Below are 23,244 nucleotides of genomic sequence, written 5' to 3'. Positions count from 1 at the left end.
GTGTTAGTTAAAGCTGTAAAGGTCTGGGTTAGAAAGTAGCAGCCATGCAGGAAAGGCCACCTCACTTGCAATGCATGATTATGGCTACAGGGCACTGGCAGATCCAGAGAAGGAGCCCTGGAGGCGCTGCGCCCTACCCCCTTCCTGAGAATGCCGGCACTTTAGTACTCACAGTACTAAGCATGCAACAAGGCCATCTCCCCCTCCCCCTACTTTCCTGCTTATTTTAATGAGCCCCCCCCTCCAGTGGAGGCTACCCTGTATCTGCCCCTGCTACAAGGAGTTACAAATTTTCACTTGCACTTTAACGTTTTAGTTGGGTGAAATGTTTGCAGTATTTTATGCACAGCAGGAGCAAATCTGCCTTTGAAATGTGCCATTTCCTCAACGAAGTTGTTTGACAGGCAACAAGCATGCTTTTGTTGTTGTCTGCTTTATTCAGGTACTCGTGAGTGGCAAAGCCGCACGAGGCTGTCTTTATAATTATACATGCCATACTTACGAGCCAACGTGTTCATAGCTATTCTTGCATGAAAAATTTAATGCAATGCTTATTATGTGCAAATTGTTTGGTTATGCATTGTATGCAGAGCCACGACTGAAATGCCATCAGAGGTGCCAGATTCAGTACCTACAGTCAGAAACAGGTCATGCCCGGCCAGCACCATACGTTTCGAATATATATTTTGTCCAAAGAGAATGATCGTCATTTACAGTTGAAACACAATTAACCTGTCCCTGAAAACGCATTTGTACTTGTAAACAGAAGTAATTGAAGTAAAATATAACAGCTCAAATGAGCGTTATGTGGTGGCAGCGCAGAACGACACCAGGCTCAAAACCACGTGCCATGCATCTCAGCTGGGCTCGCTGCAGCGGCGACAGTGTTGGCGGATGCCTTCTTCAAACTCTTCCATCTGCAGAGTGAGCTTGAAGACGTCGAAGTTGCGGCGAATCGTCCTGGAGGCACTGCGCCGCACGGACATGGCATCCGCACCAGGAACTGTGTACAAAATGCAGGGATGCATGTTAGAGGGCACCTTGCATTGGTATAACCGCGAGACTCGAACTGACTGCAACTGCACAGAGTTACCTTCCACAGACCTATCACATTGGCAGGTGTTCCTGCTGTTCACTGCCTTAGTGGCCAGCTAAGGCAAAGCTCTCTTTGCCTACATCCCGTTTGTTCCCTGTTCGTCCGTTTGTTGGTTTCTTTCGGAGAAAAATGGGCTGATGCAGGTGATGGTGTAATTGTCCAAGGTTGTGGGGGAGGGCTTGCAGGAAATGATCCAAGGATGCGCCTATGGCGTGACACTGTTGCGACACTGTTTACAACCACGTGACAGTGTTGTGCACGGAGAAGTGTGCTGTACAGGACGATTTCAGCCCATGCATGAGCCTGACAAACTTTCCATTGCGAGTAAGTGCAATTCACATTGCTTCGTTTTATGTTGAGAAACTAAAACAAAAATTGGGTGTAAAAAGCTGTCATAATGACCATGGGTCACAGCGGTGCTTTTGCCACATTAAATTGAAAATGAGGAGCTGAACAGGGAGTTTTCGACGATTAACGCAACATCAGGCATACTTGTTTCCTGCATAGACACCTAATATGTGTTGCAGCTGAAACATGTCTTTACCTTACAGTCCCTGCTTGGAGGGTATTTCAGTGTATGTTCTTTCTTTACATAATTAAAGAAGCATACTCAAAGCAGCAGGAAGGTGCCTGCAAACGGGCTCAAAGAGATCACTAAATATTTAGCAAGACCTACAAGTAGCTTTTAAAAAAATCTAGGGGTGGGCGAATATACAGCTTGCAATACGAATCGAATATCAGACACTAACTGTTTGCATTCGTATTCAAAATGGAATTTCAGGATACCAAAACTAACCAAACATCTTGCAACAAGCAGTGGCGTTCTCTGCTGGTCAAAGAGTATCGTAAATTGCCAGAAGTAATGCAATGACTAAAGTTTACGAAGCAATGCTGAAACAAAATGGGGGTTTGTTTTCAATTTCGCAGCGGATGCGTACATGACAACCTGTGATTTTTGCTTGCAGCCTGTCATTTAGTTTTTCTTTCAGTATAATTATGTAGCAGTTTTATCTTTTACGCTACAACCAGTAAGATTTCCCTTGCAACGTGCCCTTTTAGATGTGTCTATGGCACACAGGTCCTTTTGCAACATTTTTCTTTCCACTATTTTATATCTTTTTCCAACGACCATTTATTTAGCATTTTTGGAAAGCTTGTCATACAGCAGCCATTCATTCTTGGAAAGCTTCTTTGCAACTATGCTCTAAAGATGTTAAGAGGCTATTCATGCACAAGTTGTTATAATGACAAATAGCGATCTTGTGCTTAAAACTGATTCTTATTACCTGTTACTGTTTGCTGTCTCATTCCTTTTTTTTTTTTTTTTGCTAGTCAGTACAAGTGTGGTACCTATAAAGTTATACTGAAGTAAACATTGCAGCTGTAAACGTATGTGTCTGCATTTTGCTATTCGATTTGTATTCGGAAAAGTTTATATTCGCCCACGTTTAAAAAAAATTGCCCATTATCCCAGCCTCTATGGCTATCTTACCATTCATTGCGTCTGATATATTGAGAATAGTGCTGACAGATTCTCATTGCTACGACAATGTGTTTCAAAGAGCGGAAAACAAATGTGCACTTTGCATATGTGCACATGTATGTCTTTCACCATAAAGTAAGCAATATGAGCGACAAGTTTGTCAAATAATTAACATACCAACTACAGCCCCAGTGCAAGCTTTGCTGGTTGCAAAGGTATATATTGATATGCGATTGATCATAGAGGGGGCTGAGCATGAGGTTGCAGGTTCGGTATCCGGCCGCAATCCTCTATGGGCAGATTGAAAGAACACTCGTCACACTCGTGCGTACCCTGAAGTCAAAATTATTCCTGAGCCATCCACTAAGGCGCACCTCATAGGCAACTGCACAGCTCTAGGGCTTAAATTGAATTGAATTCTGGGGTTTTACGTGCCAAAACCACAATTTGATTATGAGGCATGCCGTAGTGGGGAAACTCCAGATCAATTTCGAACACCAGCGGTTCTTCCCCAATGCACAGGACACGGGCGTTTTTGCATTTTGTTCCCATCCCAATGTGGCAGGATGTGATCCCTCAACCTCATGCTTAGTAGCACAACACCACAGCCACTAAGCCACGGTGGGTCTAGGGCATAGACTTCGTCAAACATTAATTGAATGGATTGACTGGAAGCCTTGTAGCAAGGCAGTGCCCATTTGAGGTCCAGCTCCAGCAGGTATATTTTCGGAATTGTTCGACGGGGTCCCTTTTAGAGCACCATTACAGCCAGAAAACACTAAAAAAATATACCATCTTCCCGTTGGGGAACCCTGAGTAGTAAGCGAAGCAGCCATGGGGTCGACTCAAGTTCCCATTAGTTTTCAGTTCGTCGTTTCCGTTAGGTTGAGGTACGTAGCTACCGGCTTCGCGAGCCCGAAGTTCGGGATCGACCTGTCTCCGCTGCCGTTTCGTGGCAGCGGCTCGAGCCCTCTTCTCCGCGGCGCTGACACTGGCGTTGACGCTGGCGCTGTCCGTGGCACTCCTCGCGGCGTTGCGGGAGGAGAATGAGAGAAGAGCGGAGCGCGCACGCTAGAGAGGAGAGGAGGAATGCCGAGAGGAGAGGAGGGGAAGGAGGATGCGCGGAGGAGAGGAGGGGGAGGAGGATGCGCAGTGCGGGTGTGGACGCCGCACGGCTGAGGGAGGGACATAGCCCCGAGCATAAGATGCTTCGCATCTAAAAATGAAGGAAGGTTGGCGACGCCATATTGAAGTTCCCGCCGTTCCCGCACCAGTGCTACAGTTCACTGTACCAGCGCGCCGTGACGTTTTTATTGCGATAGCAATTATATGGACATTCCAGGCGCATTTCTGCCGTCAGCGTCGCCGTGAGGTTCCGTATACAGTCCACGGGCGATAAAAGCGTCGCCGCACGCCAGTGAAAGCGTGCGAGGGTGAGCCGGCGATCGTGGCTCACCGCGCACGCAAGAACGGGAAGCGGATGGAAGCGTGCAGTCTTCCAGTCGCACACAACGTTCTGGAGGAAGGGTAAGGGGGAGGGGGGCGTTTCTCCGCGCCGCCGCCCGAGCGACCGCCGCGGGACTCCGGGGGTGGGGGTAGGGAGGGAGGAGGCCGCGTGCCACGCCGCGCGCTGCCGCCCGGGCGGCTGTATCTTGAAAGCCATCTGCAGCGGGACGAAGGTCAGTTCGCTCCATAGTTCGCTCGCTGCTGACACCGCGCATACTCAGTACAGCATTCTGACAGCGCCGCGGTCATCGAGTGAGATGCGTTCATGTTTGCTTGTGCGCGCGTGACACCATGCTTGTTAATTTAGTTCGTAGGCCTATGTTTACAAGTTTATACGGCCGCTAAAACTACTATCCTTACTTCGTATAGCTGTCCACTAGTTAGCTATCGCAATCGATGCTCCGTCTTCCGGGCGAAATCGCGACTTTTTTCGATGCGGAGCCTCTTATGTTCGGGGCTATGTCCCTCCCTCCGCCGTGCGGCGTCCACACCCGCACTGCGCATGCGCATCCTCCTCCCCTCCTCTCCTCTGCGCATCCTCCTCCCCCTCCTTTCCTTGTCACCTCTCCGGATTGCGCGACGAATGGCAACACCCGCGGCTCCGCGCGTGATAACATAGAATAAAGACCAAGTGATAATGCGAAGCAGCTTAGGTTAGAGGCGCGACGGTAGGCGCTGCATACTCTGCTGGGGGGGGGGGGGGGGGCGCCACTGTAGCTCGCGGTATAATGACGCGCGCGCGCACACCGCTCCTCTCATTCTCCTCCCGCAACGCCGCGATGAGTGCCACGAACAGCGCCAGCGTCAACGCCAGTGTCAGCACCGTGGACAACGCCGCGGAGAAGAGGGCTCGAGCCGCTGCCACGAAACGGCAGCGGCGACAGGCAGATCCCGAACTTCGGGCTCGCGAAGCCGGTAGCTACGTACATCAACCTAACGGAAACGACGAACTGAAAACTAATGGGAACTTGAGTCGACACCATGGCTGCTTCGCATACTACTCAGCACGGGAAGATGGTATTTTTTTTTTTTTTGTAAATTCTACTCCATTGTACTCTAACAACGCCAAAGGCTGAACTTAGAAAGTTAACTTATTGTTTCGAAAACATTTACCGAGCCAGATTGGGCTGGAGATTTTTTTTCTAAAAATGGCATTAAAATCCGTAACGTCACACGACGTATCGGCGCGACATTTAAAACAGAAAACTGACTCTTCTAACAATCTAACAGCTGTTACTGCGAAGTTATCGAAATAAAAAGAGCTTTGAAAGGATACTTTAACTGGTGTAGTGTTTCTGTCCGTGCAAGAGAGGAATGGGAAGAGGCGTCTGCAGCACTCACCGAGCACGACGTGCGCCGATACGGCGAGCTTGTCGAGGCTCAGCGCCCAAATGTGCAGGATCGTGCACGCGCGCCACGCCGTCGACGGAGAGCAGGAGCCGCTTGACCTGGTGGTAGTCGACGCTGTGCGGGATGCCCTCCATGAGCACGTTGAGCGCCTCGCGCAGGATAGTCAGCGTGGTGACCAGAACGATGACCGAGAACATGAGCGTACACACCGGATCCACGACGCCGCAGCTCGGGCAGAAGTAGATGACGATGGCCGCGATCAGCACGCCCACGCTCTGGATCAGGTCGCCCAGCACGTGGATGAAGGCGGCGCGCACGTTGATGTTCATCACGCCGCGACTCTCCTTGCTGCTTCGCGGCGGCGGGTCGGGGCTCGCGGTGAGGCTGCCGGCATCGGGTGCCGGCGCGGTGCCCGCGCCCGTTGGTTGCTGAGGCGGCGTCTGCACCAGGCTCGCGGCGCTTGTGTGACGGCTGTCCGACGTCCTCTGCGCCGTCAACGCCAGCGGCCGAGTTATACCGTACCACCCCGCACTTGTTCAGACGCGTAACCTCCGATCCACGCGCATCCTCGTTCGCCACGTACAATTCAATTGTGTCTGGAGCATTAGTGCGCGTTGTACTTTTCTTGCTGTCTGAAAATTCCTATACAGAGTGCCTTAATTATATAGCACAGCCTTCGCCATGTAAGGGCAAATTATTGCCTTTCACCTGGCTGTAGCAGGTAAGCACAAAATTAAAGGGACCCACATTTCCGTACTCACGAAAAGCAAACACTGTTAGTTTAAGGAAAATTCGTTCTCCTCTGCAGATTGATCGAACCCACTCAGGTACACTGCCTTTCCGGAGCATGCACTCGCTCTACTACCTGAGCCAACCATGGGGCTATATGTAGGAGACATACGCGGTGTGAGGCCGAATTTATCGACAACTCGAAGCGCGCTGCAAGCAATTGAAACGAACTCATTATTCAAATAGGTTTCCGCGAAAATCCTTGAGGTGAAGATATGGTGCTCGTATTGCGCTCGAAACGTACAGCTTGACCATCCGTCGACGTTCCCGGATCGTGCTGGGAGACTCCGGACTGTTCATCGACGGGCGCAGCAGCTGCGGCAGTTCTTGGTGCGCCCCCGGCGCTGTCCGAGACGTTTCCGCTGGCACTTGCAATGCTAGCGCGATGGCGTTTTGCCCCGGAGCGAATTGCTGCGAAGTCTGACGCGCCGCTGTCTTCCGAGCTTGTCGACATTACCTGAATGCATGCAGCGAGGAGGCAAAAAGATGTGAGCAGCTCAAGTCTGTATACAGTGCGAAGCACGCCAATTTTACGCAGTTCCAATTACACAACGCTGGGGTTCTTCCTCGTCGGTTCATTTGCTATCCCAAGAGAGTTTAAAATAGTGGGCCCGTAATGAACATATACTGTAAATTGCACGCAAACCTGTTAATTAAACAGTTCAATGAGGCATCTCATCTCGCAAGCTTTGCCACACGCGGCCTTGTAGTTAAAGCGGGCCGGCCAGCTGCTGCCTGTGTCGACATCTGGCGGTTAATGCTCTGTCCAATCATCGCAAAAATCATGCTTGTTGACTAAAGAACACGTGATGCCCACAACCCTTATTAGCAACACCTTTCCATGACATCAGATTGATTATAATTGCTCTTGTATAGATTATAGTTGCGCAGCTCGATGAGCTGCGCGCGGCGGTCTAGTTCCTCTTCAGATAACCTGATAATCATGCCAACGACAAACACCCGAAATGTTGGAGAAAATACCATTAACTACGGTCACTGTACACCGACAAACGGTACATGCAACGGCTTCGTTATAACTTTCGTGCGTATACCCGTTGACTTCCCGGTGGCCCCACTACGCCCGACTGCGCGCCCCGTTGTTCGGTCGCGTCTTCGTGCGGCGTCACGGCCTCGGTGCCGACGGCATCGGGGCCCTCGGTGTGGTGCGCCGACAGCGTTTCCGGGCCGGACGGATTGTACGGCGGCGACGACATGGACGGCGCGCTGGCGCTGTGACCGCTGGGGCCGACCTCGGGTACGTGCTGTGGACCCATTGCTTGCAGGCTGCCTGCAGCAGGGCGGATATAGGCAGCCCGCTCGCTATGACAGCTTTCTTCACTCACTCACTCGCTCGCTCGCTCGCGCTCACTCACTCACTCACTCACTCACTCACTCACTCACTCACTCACTCACTCACTCACTCACTCACTCACTCACTCACTCACTCACTCACTCACTCACTCACTCACTCACTCACTCACTCACTCACTTTTACAAATACAGATCGAGGAATATCCCTTAGTAAGTTCTTCACAGAAGCGCAGGGATGAAATGCAGAAACCAGGAAAACTTGTTACAATCAGCGTATTGTTGACTGAAGACCATATATATTAATGTGGTTTTACTGTAATGAAAGTATAATTAGCCAGACCGGTCTACCAAGCATTTTAGGTAACTTGATCCAAACTTTTAAAAGGGCACTGAACCACTTTTTATCGAAGTGGAGAACGGCATTCGAAGTGAAAATAGGCTATGTCAGAAATACTTCGCCGCAAAAAGTATTTCAACGCGTTCAGCAGAAGCGGAGTTATTGGCAATCAAACACGGCCTCCGCTTTTCTCCCGTTCCTTCTTCAATGCCTTGCACTGCGAAGGATACGGCGGAGTGGGGCGTGGCCACAACGCTCCGCCTTCAAAATTTCACCGGGGCGTGCAGTTCAAGTTTCATTTTGGATGTTAACGTATAGACGCTACGACTTCCAATTTTGGTGTCTATACGACGCGCTAAACGTAAGCCAAACGCGGTTGTCCTCAGCGAGCCGCAGTGCGCTTAGCCAGTGGACTCGTGACGGCACCCCGCGGCGGCCGCGGTGTAGCCGACCGCAGCGACCAATAGCAGCCGTGTATGCGAATGTGCTTTATTACGAAATAAAGCACATAGAAAACAGTGAGGATCATGGCTTCTGTTAAAACGAGAGCGTTTGAGAGAAAGTTGACTTCGCGCTCCGCTTGCGAGCTTCATGCACCGCGTACGACAGCAAAATTTGGCTGAGATGTTCACAGCAGCGTATGCCACCCGAGGGCTATGTTATTTCACCGAGCCCGAGAGGTGGTTCAGGGCCCCTGTAAAGAAAAATTTAAAAAAAAAAAGGAAGAAAAGGCACTACTTCGTAGTCGGATGGGATCAAAGGCGCATGAAATTGTCAGGGCAGCTGTGTTGAGCTGTGTACTCGAATTGTTTGTTTGCTTCTTTTTTTGCAGTACCCTTAGCTTATTAAAGCTTATCTAATCTTCACAATAGGCAGCGATGGTTGTTTCAAAAGTTGTAGAGGGCGTCCAAGAACAGCTGGTACAGTTGTTTCCATAAGACAGTGTTTTCCCTCTCTGGGCCCTGAAAAAAATGCGTGAAGTCTAAAGAATAGCACCGCTGCTTGCGTGCCAGGAAACATGTCCCCCCCCCCCCCCCCCCTCCCTATTTAAGGACGTTGGTTGCAACGAAGCGACTGGCCGTGGTGGTCCAACACACAGGTGAGGCCAGACAGCTCTGAAACAACTTCGTACCAAGGTGGAGTGTGACCATGGCCGCTGTTGACAAGTGATAAGTAGCCGGCGAAAGCATATTGAAGCATAGCTAACTTGCGATGAGCCTAAAGAACTGTCCCTGCTGCTGAAGTGCATTCGTGCATGCGCTAATCGCTTAAAAAGCGCTCCTAAAGCTGTCTTCTCCTCAATAAGGTATATTATGGGGCGAAGCCCCCTTTAGGAGGATCTCTGCTGCTGGAAATGGAGCGTGCGAATAGTAATTCATGAGACCGAATTGAATACGAATCCAATAGCGCCAGAAGCGAATTGAATCGCAAGTCGAATAGTTTTCAGCTAATGAGCAGCGGCTCTCACTATTAACAAGGAACGATATTTAAAATCTGGTATATTCACAACATTAGTAAGTTTCTCTCGTTCCATTGCGCATTGTGAAGCGTTGTTTATTAAAAGCACAAATGAAGCATTATGAGCAAATATGCTGCTTATTTGCGTACTCGGAACTCATAGGTGAGTGCGAACGATAGCGGTTTAAGCCGGAAAAGCCCGGCTTCTTGAACGACGCAGCGTACTTCACCACAAAACTGTATAATATATGGTCGCTGGAATTAACTTTCGAGGATTGAATCGAGAACCGAATCGAATAGGACAATACTTGATCCGTTATTCGAAAGCTTCGAATATTTCCACACCCCTGTACTCCGTTTCATACGTCGCGAGCAACGCGGTGGAGGCTATAGAGAGACCTTCTGCAGCGACTGCATTTGCACCAACAAATAGTTCTGTGTTCTTGCAGGCATAGGTCAAACTGCTCTTTATGTAGATTCAATATTAGTAAAAAAAGAACATATTCTTAAAAAATAACAAACCGTGTATTCGTATGACTGCCAATATGTTGTTTTAGATGACTTTTTTTCTTTCTTTTTTTTTTTTTGTGGGGGGGAGTGGGGGATGGGGGGTGTTGCAGCCCGACGGGGCAGCATCAAGTGTGTGCTCGTGCAGGGCAAACACCGTTGGCGCGCAGCGACCCATAGGGGGAAATAACGTGCGGAGCGACACATTTTAATGAACGGACTTCTTGCGTAGCTTCCACAGCGTTACACGCGAAGTATGAAACGGAATGTAGCAAGAAGCGAGGCAGCTCGCGTTTTCGCAACATATCATTTGCTTCTATACCATCCGCCATTACTAAACCGCTTTCAAAAGTTTCCGCGGTAGAAGGCTCCTCGGACGGCGCTTTACCTAACTACGTGTGCATAATCAAAATCTCTGACGGGGCCTATAATATTTGAACGAACCTGTGCCGAGCGCTACGCGGGAGCCGACGCTGCGGAAGATGTCGACGCGGCTGCACTGTCGCGACGAGTCCATCTCGCTGGCGGTGCCACCGTGCGGTACGAACGGCTCGGTCGAGAGCAGCTCGAAGCGGCGCGCCGACTCCTCGGACCCGTGGCTGTGGCCCAGCGGGCTCGCCGGGTGGATCTGCAGCGCCAGGCCCATGCTGCGAGCGTTCGCAGCGCCGATCACCACGCCCGTTCCCAGGCACGTCAACGTGCAGTATACACACGGTACACTCTTAAAGGGAACGCCGAATTAGTATTCCCTTGTCGATTACATATGAATGCTCGCAGACTATTATATGTTCGTGCTTGTTTGCCTGCTTAACGCATCATACCAATCAGTTTTTTTTTTTTCTTCCCGATAAAGTCGAAGAAATGCTGCGCTCGCATCGCCTTAATTACCGGTTAGGCGTTCTCTCTGTAAGAGTAAACCACGTCTTATCTTAATCCGTGGAGTAAACCGTACTGTACATATGTGCAAACGCGGAGAGGCCGTTCAAAAATGAGGATTGAATATCTTTCGAATAAGGCGCGCGCGCCGACGTGAACTCGGAAGTTCAAGAGGCACAGCTATGGCAGATATAATATCAATTCGTTCGTTGTCCAGATGTTACGCGATGTGCAGGATATGCTTCGTCATCTCCGACGAAAAATCGGACTGAAACGTTAAAGTAATCGGTACGCGTCAGAATGCTCGATCGATTGGAAAGACAAGCTGGCCGCTCACATTATGTTGACCACGACGCCGACGGAGGCGGAGATAAGCATGATGGTGGCGTCGATGTTGTACTCCTTGCTGATCATCCTCTGGATCGCCATGTAGACCAGCACGCCGGTGACGGCCCAGATCATAATCACAGATGTCAGCGCGCCGATCACCTCTGCGGTAGTGCAGTGCAGTAATTGGCAGGGTTTTGCATGGTAAGCGTTCAATGGAAGCTTATACCTGGTGGTACGAAAATTGAAATGTCAATAACTGAAGTTGCTAAGCAAATACCAGTGATATTTATTGACGTCTCCGTTGAACCCGGACCTGAAGAACATTACCCTTAACTATTTAAGTACTTAAACTTATATACGGAGTGTACAGGACGACCCACTTTTAAGAAAAACATATCCTTAATTCTCAATCACACACAGCTTGAAAATTTATTCTACTCTATGAAATAAGTGGTTAATACTACTCCTTAGACGTAGTTCCATCTGTATGCCTCTGTGGAAAATGTGAAGGGATGTGAGTGTTTCAATACTGATGCGGGTGTTGCTGACCCTGCACATCTGTCAAGAAGTAACGCGTGCAGTTCCCGATCGTCAATCCATCCACCAAGAAATGGTCTGTGACGTACCGTAGTCACTGCTATCTCGCTGGGGTTATATGTCGAAGGCGGTGGACCTGGATCTAAATTAATGCAAGGCTCGGGATTATTTCGGCCACCTGACGAGCTTTAACGTGAACGAATACAGTCTGTGACCGTAGCTACCACTCGGTGTGGTTTTATATGTCCAAGACCAAAGCGAATGGCTCCAGGTTTTTTCGACCATCCGGAAGTATGGGCACTCAGGTACTCTTTTAAACGCCTTTGGAGTTAGAATGGTGTATTTAATCGCGACTGCTGCGTCTTCCTGGGCATGTCCACGCAAAATGATATTGCAGGGCAGCTATGATTATGGTGACCGTTTGAAAGGCTATACCAGATTAAAAAAAATTCTTTTCTTGCTGCACCAAATTTTTAAAAACGTTGCCTGTGGCATATTAAAACCTTGAGAAATATAACTGGATGAAGCGACCATCACGACTACCTAAAACCTAAAATCAGAATGTTTATTTGAATAATTAGGATAATTTCACTAATTAACTTTCTAATTAACTACTTTTTGGCACATATTTCAATTTACGAATTGAAGCCGGCGAGTTCGCGAGTGTTAACCCTCGCGAACTCACCGTGGCAAAAATGTAGCGAAAATACCCGTGGCAGCTAGATGCACATTCTAATTAGAATGTGTATCGAGCTACCACGGCTATTTTTAACTATTACCTAAAGTCTTCGCAGACTTGACGGTCCACAGTCAGATACGAAGAACCATACACGCGGTGGTCGCGCGTTCTGTTTTCCCTACTTGGCCACTCGACCTGCTCGCCTGTCAGATTCGTGCGAAAGAATACTCCTGCGTACCTGCACGGTACCAGCCAAAACTGAGGCGTTTCGTGGCAGGCCTGGCACCCATCCAAAGGGAGAACAGGCTTATCATGAAGCTGGCGAAGTCTGTTAAGAGGTGCGCCGCATCCGTCGCTATCGCCAGGCTGTTCGCCAAAATGCCACCTGCATGAAGAGATACATGTTTGCCATTACAACGCGTCCGCACCTGAGAAAGCATACGCGTCAGAGTCGGGAGTTCGGGGGCCGCGAGAGGGAGTCTCTAAACGATTGAACGGCCGGCCCTAGGGGCCAAGAAATTAACTGTGCATCCTGAAAGTATACGGCAAGAGCGATCACCACCCGCTAATTTCAAGCTGCGCGCCTATACTATATGCGCCCATATTGTCCATGTATACTATTGCAACCAACTTCTAACGCATACGACCATGATAGGGCGCATGGTGACATACGCCTACATTTATTGCGATAGAAATTAGAACAACATTCCAGGCGAATTTTCGCCGTGATCCGTATATACGCAAGTATGTGCATGCTATATGCCGTATGTGTGCCGTGTATTAAAGGTAGACGCTATATTATTTAACCGCCAGAGTTGTTCAAGCCAGGTTTTATGTGATTGACTGAATTATTCATCAGAATTTTTTTATAATTGCAGCGCGCAAACAAAAGTCATGAAACATTTCATTAACAGCGCACGCCCTTTATCTTAAATTTCCTCAGACCATTAGAAAGTGCAAGACAATATTAATGCTTACAATCTAAAAGTGATGTAATTTCACTGGCGCCGCTCTTTACGCTCGAGCAGCGTATAGACCGTTTTTTAATGGGCGCCGCCATTGCGCAGGCAGTGGCGCCATCTATGGGCAGTTGGCATGCTGGCTTGGGCGAACGCCCGTGTTGTATGCTGTGGTATGCGCTCGGCGGCAGTTTCTGGTGGTTTTTTTTCGCACTCGCGCGGTCTATTTAGCATGGAATGGCGTCTTCTACGTGGGGAATGGTCGTGTGAGGCGTAGTGAAGGAATTTAAGTCTGAAGTATAATTAAGCGGATGGAGTTTATGCAGACGTTAGGGCGGACGGAGCACCCAGCGTGAGGTGTGCGCGTTTGTTTGAGCTTACAATGAGCCTCGAATATCAGTTAGGTATTTCTGAAAATTCGTTTCACGAATGTTACCTTACTGTAGCATTCTTTGGTTTAGCTGTAACGAGTACTTACGAAACATTTGACGATCCTAACAGCGTGGGTACCGTTCTGCTGTAGAATAAGTCGTGCTGTTTACTTTGACAAGCGTTCAAGTTGTTATCTGTAGATACATTGGGCGACTGCCTTGTTTGCTGGGCAAGGTTTGAGCTCACATATAAAATAAGTTGGTTAATAATAGCCGCATACCGTACAGTGTAAATCACACTTTTCGAGTGGTCGAAGGACTAGCTGCAGACTGCGCGAGCGTCCGAGGCAGTACTAAATGCTGTGTTATAGATCTGTCTCTTCTATATAGCGCATCTTCCAAGTGGTCCAAGCATGCGGCACGACCATGCGAAGTCTTATTGCGTCGTTATCCCGTGTTCTGTTTTATTTTGCCGCAAAAGGAGGACATATATGAACTCTTTTTTTTTTTTTTTTTTCAGTCTCGTAAGTTCAGTCATCTACGACGCACTCACCCATCTTACGGAAATTGTGTCGTTACAAATAGCTGTCGGATTCTCTTTATGCGATCCCCTTTGTACATTGTGCCTTACAGGGCAAAAAGGCAATGCCGATCGAAGCACGAAGCAATTGTGTGTATCATGTTGGTTTGCCAACCGCAGTGCTCGCTGTGTTGAGCAATGCCTTCGGCCTTGAACGTAGACAGTGATTTGAAGTCTACTAAGCTTAAAATGCGTGAGAACGATGCCGGAGGCTGATGAAAACATTTTACAACTCTTCGTCGAGTGAAAACCGATACATCCAACGTAGTTCACAACACATACACACACCGCGGCTGATGATGCTCGTCGCATTTTTGCACATCCAAGAGAAATTTCCAGATACAATAGCTACTGCTGCACCTAAAGGCTACACAGTGGTTGTTCGACGACCTCGTAAGAACTGAAATCCCGTAAATTGCACTCAGAACTAGCTAAAACACCTCCAAATCGTCCGGCAGCGCGCGACCGGCAACACATTCAAGCCGCGCCGCGCCGGCTCGCACAAGCCAGAGAGGAGGAAAGGCTCGTCGCGCGCCCTTTCCTCCTCGCCCGATGAAAAGGTCTATAGAGGCGCCCATGTGATGCCATTACAGACCATACACGGCGTTTAAAGCTTTAAAAATGGGTGCCAGAAATTTTTGCGCACACGCGTATAGTTAAAGCCGACCGAGAAGTTCAAGCGCAGCATTATACCGGGTGTTCAAAATTAAGCTTTACTGAATTTTTAAAAATCACCTGTGGCAGGTAGCATAATTCTTATCATTGAGCTGGGTTATTCGAAGAGGCGGACATTAGGAGCACGAGAAATCGAAACACATATTCAACTAATTCCCAAAAAATCACCAGCCCTTCCCCTGCCGAGAAAATGGGGGTAAGCGAAGCTTGTCGTGTGTGTATCTGACCTTCGTGGTGATTTCCTTTCTCTCTCTCTCTTTCTTTCTCTTTCTTTTTTGTCCCTAGTATGTGCCATTGCATGAGCTTGGACCCTTTTGGACTATCACCAGGATCGGCCCACTTTTCAGCGTGACACCACCACCACCGCCGCCGACACTTGTGAACCTATAAAGCTTCGCTTACAAATCACTAATTAACTTCTTAGTTAATTACTTTCCGACACATTGCAATTTACCAATTGTAGCCGGTGAGCTTGTCAGGCGTATGCACTTGGAATGAATTTCCAGAATGACACCTTTTTTGAGATATGCGCCAGCAAACTGGCCGTAAAAATGCATTGTTGTTTCACTTGCTTTTTTACCAAAATGCTGTTTTATACATTAAAGCACAAAAGTAACCGGAACGCCCATGTATTTCGTCCCACACTTTGGGAAATAATATCTCGAAACTGGTGTCATCCTGGAAATTTATTTCAAGTGGATGCGTCTTGCAAACTCACCGGCTACAATTCGTAAATTGCAGTATGTGTCGTAAAGTAATTAACTAAGAAGTTAATTAGGGATTTTTGCGAATTAGTTGCACAGGCGATTTTTAAAAATTCCGTAAAGCTTAATTTTGAACACCCGGTATAACTTATGCTATCGCTGTAAGCGCTTCGGCCTGATTTCGGGCGAAGCCTATATTTTTGTGTGTGTTCCGTTAACTCATCTGTGCTATAATTAGAAAAATGACGTACACGTGCAACGTTTGTAATAATTAATGAGCGAGAGTGTACTCACCGACGAGCTCGAAGAGCATGAAGGTGAGGCAGAGAATGCTGGCGCAGATGAGACGCCGGCGAGCGCTCAAGTCCACGTCAGCTGCCTCGTCGTTCTGGTTTTTGTGGCAGTGGATGGACGAGACCTGCGCCGGGACCCCCTTCGAGTAATATGAACAGTATAAACCCACACTGCTTTCACGAGGCCATGTAATATGGCGGCTTAAAAACATGTCCCGCACAAAAGTGTTCAATGAGACTAAATGTTCGACGGGAAAGCTACTTGTTAACATATGTATACGTCAGATTTGAATCCACGCATCAGTTGTTTAATAACGAATTCTATATGTTCCCTCTCGTATAATGCTCATGACTGTACGTGTTCAGTGCTTGAGTGACCAGCAAACTTCAACGCGTTCTTTACGACGTAAGTACAGTACATAGCCTGTCTCCCTGACGCACGTAAGTCTCGCCAAATATTAGACACCTGCTGTATAGGACTGCCCTGTTCCGTCACCTTTTGCTCGGATGCACAGAAGGCCCATCTTCAAATCCTCACTTCACGAACGCCAACCTGACCCAAAAACGTATCCCAGCCGCCGTCCCTGGTTTCGTAACCAAGACTACTTTAAATGTAAACTGCTTTATTCATTCACTCACGACGTAAGCGACTGGATAGCCGAATACTCCGTCTCACCAACTCCGTGCAGGGTAGCGAAGGCTAGTGTTCGTGTCAGGCAACAACAAGACCAGGCTGCGTGTTCCTGAGAATTGGGGAAGGCTCGCTCGTTGCGCTCAGCTATCCTTCCAGGAATCTTCAGTAAACGCCGCGTAGATGGCAATGAGAGGAGGACAATGTATAAGCCCTTCTGGTTCTCTTTTCAGGTCAGCTGACCAACATGTCCTAGGCTGACGTGGCCCATAGCTTTCACTCCACAGCTCGACTGCACCGAGCTTGAGATGGAGTTTAGCCAATTTTCCAGAGGGGTGTATAACGGGGTGCAAGTAGGGTGTCCAGCAACGTTTCAAACGGGGTGTCAAAGGAGTGTCAAACAAGGTATCTAGCAGGGCGTTTCGCGGGTGTTAAATAGGCTGAATCGGAGACACGTCCCGTGTTTACGACCCCGATTTTTCATTTGCAAGTAATTAAACCACAAGTGAACGGAACGTGCTGCTCCACTCGGATAACTGCACTACACCCACAGCAGAGCCCCGTCGCGGGGACTCGGGCACTATGGCGTTCTGCTGTTTAAAATACTACAGGGAAACATGCGTTGGATTCCACGCCGCTATGTAATTCCGCAGCTGTGATCCGACTTTGTTCATCAAGCTAACGCGACAAGCAACCGTAATCAAGCGAGCAGTGGCCTCGGCCTCGTTTGTGACCCGGGGCTGTTTACCGCTTCGCGCGAGGCCATGGGATGGGAGATACAAAGACTTACGGCTCTCAGCACATCCATCGAGAGTGGGAGACCCTCACTCGTGTGTTACAACCCAAGTTATGGTGCAGGCCGTTCGCGTTCCACCTGCACCCGCAGCAGCGCACGAGCCCTCTTCTTCTTCATCGTCACTTTTATTCATTTCCGCTCGGACCAACGTTTGTTTCTAAATTGCGACACTGAGGGGCACACGGCGCGGTAGGCAGAAAACACAGTACTGCATGAATGCACGCTGAGGTCACAGCTAGAGTAGGACATCCTACCAAACCCTAATGTATCTTTAAGTGCAATCGAAGCAAGTTTACGGACAGTGCGGATCTGAGAAAACGCTTAATTTTAAGTGCAATCGAAGCAAGAATCTACGGACAGTGCGGATCTGAGAAAACGCTCATTTCCGAGCAGTATGCGAGTGTGGCAAGGGAAACCGCACAACGCACGTTGTTTTAGTACACGTAGTATAATACCGGCGCCAAATTTGAATACCTAGGTGCCTGTCCAAGCTGCGAAAATATATTTCTCAGATCCCGGGGCACGTAATCTTTTGACGCCGACTGTACTTTGTAGCACGCTTAAAAAAAAAAAAAAAAAAAAAGAAAGTCTCTCAGTAAAACTGCAATGATCATACATGACCTATTTTATTCAGTATCTGTACGAGTGTTGCCTAGTTTAGAACTGATTCAGAATGACTCTGCATTTTGAAACACCCGGAATAAAATGGGAATGGTGCGGTGGCCTTGGGAGAATGGGTGGAATACAAATGATCAATTCGCCTTCACCTTAACGGGCAGAACAGGAAGAGAAAGGACTGTACTACTCTGTGCTTATAGTGCAAAATTAATGTAGTCAAGCATTTAACATTACTACAACGACCACCAGCATCATTTTGAGTTGGGAGGAAGGGCCTATCGCAACTATTCCTGTAAATAATGAAACTTTTTGGCACCCCAGAGCAATACATAGGGTGTCTCAGTTAACATGGAGAAAGTTTAAAATAAAAACGATGCTTTCAGTGCTGATGAAACCAACTGTATGTTATTCACATGCCAGAGAAGTATCTAGCATATTTTGTTCTTATATATTGATTAGTAGTAATTAACAAACATTCTTAATTGACTTTATGGCTACAATGTCAATAGAAGGTTTCTAGAGCACATTCTTAAACCTCACTTTTAGTTGTTTAGGATTATGTAGCTTTTGCATAGCTTTTTTTTTGCCTTACTTTCTTTTAAATGTGGAAAAAGCTACGCAAAATATAAACTGAGTCAGAAACAACTGCAAGAGGCATCTTCGAATATGCTCTACAAACCTTTATTGACCCCGTGTCCACAAAGTAAAGTTTTTCAATCCCTACTAATCACTCTACTAATAAGAACAAGAAAGATAGGCTGTGGTAACATACAGTTGGTCTTAACCCACAGACAGGTTTGCTTTTTCATCTTTTATTTTCACACTTGCTCTGTGTTAACTGGGATATCCAGTAATGTTTGTATACTGCACCCCCTCTTTATCCTATGACATACCTGCTCAAATTCACCTGCTGCTTTTCTCACCTATTTTCTGGCTGCTTTGAGGCTTATAGCCTGTGCCAGAGCCGGATTAAGAAATTTAGTGGTCCAATCCCAATACGAGTAAGTGGCCTCGGAAGGAGGCTCAGTGGAACGTGCAACTTTTTTATGGTGCAATAACAGCAACATTGAAGGAGTCTGGTGCTAGCTAACAGCCATTTACTTTGCAAGGCATGGCATTTCAATAACATTCGAAAGGATACTGGCCTGTCTATCTTGAGTTTCGTTTTTTTTTAAGTATATGATAGTTTTTGCAGACATTGAAATGTATTATTTGCTTTTAATTTAAGCATCCATCCACAGTTTTGCCATCATGCACATGAAATGAAAAGTATGGTAATGAATATATGCATGTAGTAGAGGCACTCTCACCTGTTTTGCCTTGAACTACTGATGCATGAATGGTCTCCGAGTACAACATATGACACAGTGTTCCAAAGACCCTATTCTCACATTTGATTTGTTGCCCAGTGTACAGAGCAATTTATTAATAAACGATCACGCATAAAATTTGTTTTTGGTACATACTAAGTCTATATGGAGAAAAAAAAAGAATGAGTAAAATTCAACTTCCGCATAAAAAATGTTTCCAGTAAGGATTTGCACTCTAATCTGCAGTGCAAAACGTATTGTACGACCAAGATAATAGAAATAAAAGTAGTGCTTTAACTGGCACCGTCAATATAGGCACACCTTTAGCCTACTACAACCGTTTTCACTTATCACAGTCAACAATGCTCACAATGCAATAACTTGCACTGCTGCCACATCATAAAGATCAGATATTTGTGCTTGCCACCAAGCATTTCCTTGAGCACATTCACAGTTCATATCAGTCACTGACAGCATAGCATTCTTGCTACAGTCAAGTTTTCAGAGTTCACCCAGTGCAATCTTGATAGGCACTTCCTTGCAGCCGGATTTTGAGAAGACAGGGTTGTCCACAGGGTAAAATGTAAATGCTTGCAATAGACTGTCAACACCACCAGAGAGTGCCAGTACTTTGGCTCGGGATTTTAGTGTTTGCTCTGCCAGTTGCCTCAGTACGCATTCTTTTACATCACCCTTGGTCAGGGGCAGGAAAGGCACAATTTCTGCATTTTTTAACCACGGCGGAAACATGTCTCGGTACGCCTCAATAAGCTTTTCAATGTCTTCTGCAGTTTCCCGCTTGTGCACATCAGCAATCTGCTTCAACGCAAAACCCTCTGCCACATTACCTCCACCACTCAGTGACATAACGAAGATCACTGCTTGACCTCTCTGCACTCTTGCCTTCTCCCAAGTTGAAAGAACAGCCTCCAGTTGTGTGCTGAATGAATCATCCAGCAGACTAGGCCGAACTGTGTCAAGCCCAAGGTCGACATCATCGATGACAATAACGTTTGGCCGCCACGATGACAAGGAGTACCGCAGCCAGTGTAACAGGTCGTTCCCTGTTTTGCGTGTAAGTGCTATCTTGTGTGATGCAACCAGAGTCTCAGTATGTGGATAGTGCTTCGCAATTAGCGACAGTGCATACGTCTTTCCACACCCGGAGCAGCCAACGTACACAAGCACAAGTGGAAATGATGCTGCAGATTCACTGCTATTCAAATAGCGTGCTATGGCAGTCACTGTCCGATTTATGGCAATGTCCTGGCCAACAAGATGCTGCTGAAGTGTGAGGTTAAGCGCCTCCACCTGTAACAGAAAAGAGGAAATGTGACAGGGCAGTTGAGGCTGATGTTGAACTATTCCTTAAGCAGTTGTACTACCACGTGCAATGTAATTTCAAATGGGTGTGTCTCAAAGCTTAATGTGCAAGTAACGTTGAACACTAGTGAGAAAAAAAAATTAGTACAGCACTTACAATCACACATCTGTGTATATATTTGTACCAGCTGAGCACGCCTGCACTTTGCTAAGCAAAGGTTTGAATATATTTCCTTTTGTTATACTTAGCTTATGCACATATAAGAAGTGCATCATAGAGGAACAAACCAGGGTGACTCTGTAGCTATATATGTTGCATTTTCAATGGTGCACCAGGTCACAGCTTTCATTTCCAGCCAAAGCGGCCACATATCAACAGGTGCGGAAACTACATGCACTCATAAAGCAACAGGAAGATACAATAGCCACGTATCTACACCAGACTTGATTTTATAATCATTTTAGTCGTTGAAGCTTGACAACGACCATGCGCTCCCTCTGCGCGCCTAGCACGCAGTGCACATCTGTTTCATGAGCAAATAAGTTGCAATGCGCAAGTGCAAGGCTGTCACCTACCTGCAGCTCACTTGAGTCGAGGCATTGGGGGTAAAAGAAGAGGAAGACCAGGAAAAGGCAGCCTAGCGAGACGCAGGCTTGCAGGAACGACCAGACGACGGGTATGTAGCGCGTGACGAATTTTTTTGGAATCGTACTCCACTTGGCCTGCCAAAAACTGTTCATACACAACCACTGCCGGTCTACACATTCCAATGATGAGGTTGTTTCTCTATGGCGGTAGATGTCTCCTGCGAGTATAAACAGCAACATTCTTTTTTCAGACAACGCCGGGAACTGTGATTTTTTCCAGTTGCATGATCACGCGAGCGGCGCATATTATGTTGTTACTCACGGGAGCATTTTTTCGTCGCCAGCTTTGTATTCAGCTCATGACCGGGATAAGTAATGGCCAAACGCTTTTTTGGCACCGAGTCTGCAAAGAAAGCAACGGGCAGAAGTAAAGATACACGCAGCGGGTGTATCGTAAGGCCGGTTGCGGCCATGCGGCGCACTGACTTACTTGTTCGAGCGTACTCTGGCTCATATCCTGGATAAGTAATAGCCAAGCGTTTCTTCCCCATTTCATCAGTAGCACAATGCAACAGTTGAAAAAGCGATGCTCAAAACTCTACGAGCACACTACTGTTGACTCGACGGACAGCGCCGATGCTTTCATGGTCCAGCTGCCGATGACCAAAACATAGAAGCAGAAACCGTTGGCAGGCCGTTGCGGTGTTGTCGTGCTGCAAGCACTTCCTATGCGGCTGCTTTGGCGCTCATGCTATTGACCCCGCTCGACCTCAAACGGCCCAAACGTCGGATGTGGATGCGGCATCGACTCCGGTGGCTCCGATTACGGCTATTACAGGTGTCGCTAGCGTCGCCAATCGCGCTTGGCGCGTGGCGGCGCGTGGCAACTGTTGCGTAGTTGCATGTGTACCGTCACTTCTCTGGTTGCGCGGCAACGGCGGCAGCTGACGATTCAGTGCTTGCGAGCAATCGAACATGTGACTTACATGTTAATTTTCGGCAGTGGCGTAATCGTGTTGCTGCCGAAAATGTGCACCAGCAGCGAAGTAAAATACACCTGGTTACTGCAATATTAGCTTTTTTTGTCTGCTGTAAGTGGTCCTGACCGCTTTTGTCACATGGCAGGCGTTTTTCAACGCCACAGGAGATGTAGAAAACAAGAAAGGAAAGAAAGTGAGGCGTGTAAAGTAAGGAGCGAAAGAACCTAAAACACAGTTCGTCACAGTCTTTGAGGCCGTCTGGTTGGTCCGGTTCACTGTTCACCAGTCACTTCGGATATCACCAAATCAGAGGCTTTGGTGACAGCTCTGCTCCACCAGGTGGCAGCACCATACAGGCCGCTCACGTTAACGCCTCCGCCCCAACGCCCGGTACGCCTGCGTTTACCTGATAGGTGTTCTGTAGCTAAATCTCTACAAAGGGGCATTCGCTGGTAGTAATGCAGTAGTCTGACAGAACCTCTACTGCCTAGCTGTAGTACTATCACCAGATAACATTTACTTACCACTATCTGAAAGGTATGGTAAAATATCAGTCGCGCGTAAATTACATGTGTATTCAATTTTCACATGCCCGCACGGTTATTGAAAAGCAAGTATACGCTGCCCAGCAGGGATCAAGTACTGCATTTATCATACTCTGTTCTAGGCAACAACTTCATTCCTTGCTTTTTGTATGCTTTAAACTGTTTTATGTTGCACCCCTATGCATCCTTTGAAGAGTTCCAGCAACCTTACATGCAGCCATCAAACATTACTAATCATGCTGGGTTATTCTTGCGTGTGTGGGGTTATTTGGTTCAAGTAGACAGTTTTTGAGCCCTACACCGTTTTTTGACTGAATGTAGCCTTTGCTTTCAATCGACAAGTTGCAAAACCAGCAAGGCAGCTTTCCCGAGCTGCAAAGCAGCTGGCGACAGCACCATTCAAGAGAAAATAATGAAATTCAAAGAGCGCGAAAGAATTTATATTTTTTTAAAGCTCGCTCTGCAGCATAAAACATTAGGTGCATGCAAGTTATGCGAAAGAGTGAATGGAGGGAGTACAAAGGGAACCAGCCTAGGTATGCAGGCGTCTCCAGAAGTCGGACATGTGCCAGCAAGCACTACAGTGCACCTAACAATATTTGCATCGAGGAT

At 47.6% G+C, this 23,244-nt stretch overlaps 2 protein-coding genes across 2 annotated transcripts; both read right to left on the bottom strand.

The window, feature by feature from the left end:
* Positions 1-299: 299 nt before the first annotated feature.
* On the bottom strand, positions 300-19,094 carry LOC119461969 (zinc transporter 2-like). Its single transcript, XM_049673170.1, is given in 10 exon segments — positions 300-1,003; positions 5,427-5,484; positions 5,486-5,920; positions 6,469-6,681; positions 7,277-7,512; positions 10,282-10,484; positions 11,051-11,204; positions 12,498-12,644; positions 15,843-15,966; positions 17,263-19,094. Coding segments are annotated over 10 exon segments (1,734 nt in total). The 5' UTR covers positions 17,281-19,094; the 3' UTR covers positions 300-857.
* A 135-nt stretch (positions 19,095-19,229) lies between these two features.
* LOC119460716 (torsin-2A-like) lies at positions 19,230-21,835 on the bottom strand. Its single transcript, XM_037721779.2, has 4 exons — positions 21,598-21,835; positions 21,430-21,510; positions 21,096-21,325; positions 19,230-20,507 (listed from the first exon to the last, which is right to left on the bottom strand). Exons 1-4 carry the CDS (start codon positions 21,656-21,658, stop codon positions 19,698-19,700), a joined length of 1,182 nt encoding a protein of 393 aa, XP_037577707.1. The 5' UTR covers positions 21,659-21,835; the 3' UTR covers positions 19,230-19,697.
* Positions 21,836-23,244: the final 1,409 nt, after the last annotated feature.

This window comes from Dermacentor silvarum, chromosome 8, assembly GCF_013339745.2.
Source record: "Dermacentor silvarum isolate Dsil-2018 chromosome 8, BIME_Dsil_1.4, whole genome shotgun sequence".
Classification (NCBI taxonomy): Eukaryota; Metazoa; Arthropoda; class Arachnida; order Ixodida; family Ixodidae; genus Dermacentor; species Dermacentor silvarum.
Note: the sequence above shows the minus strand (reverse complement) of the source record. Positions and strands in the feature narration are given on the sequence as shown.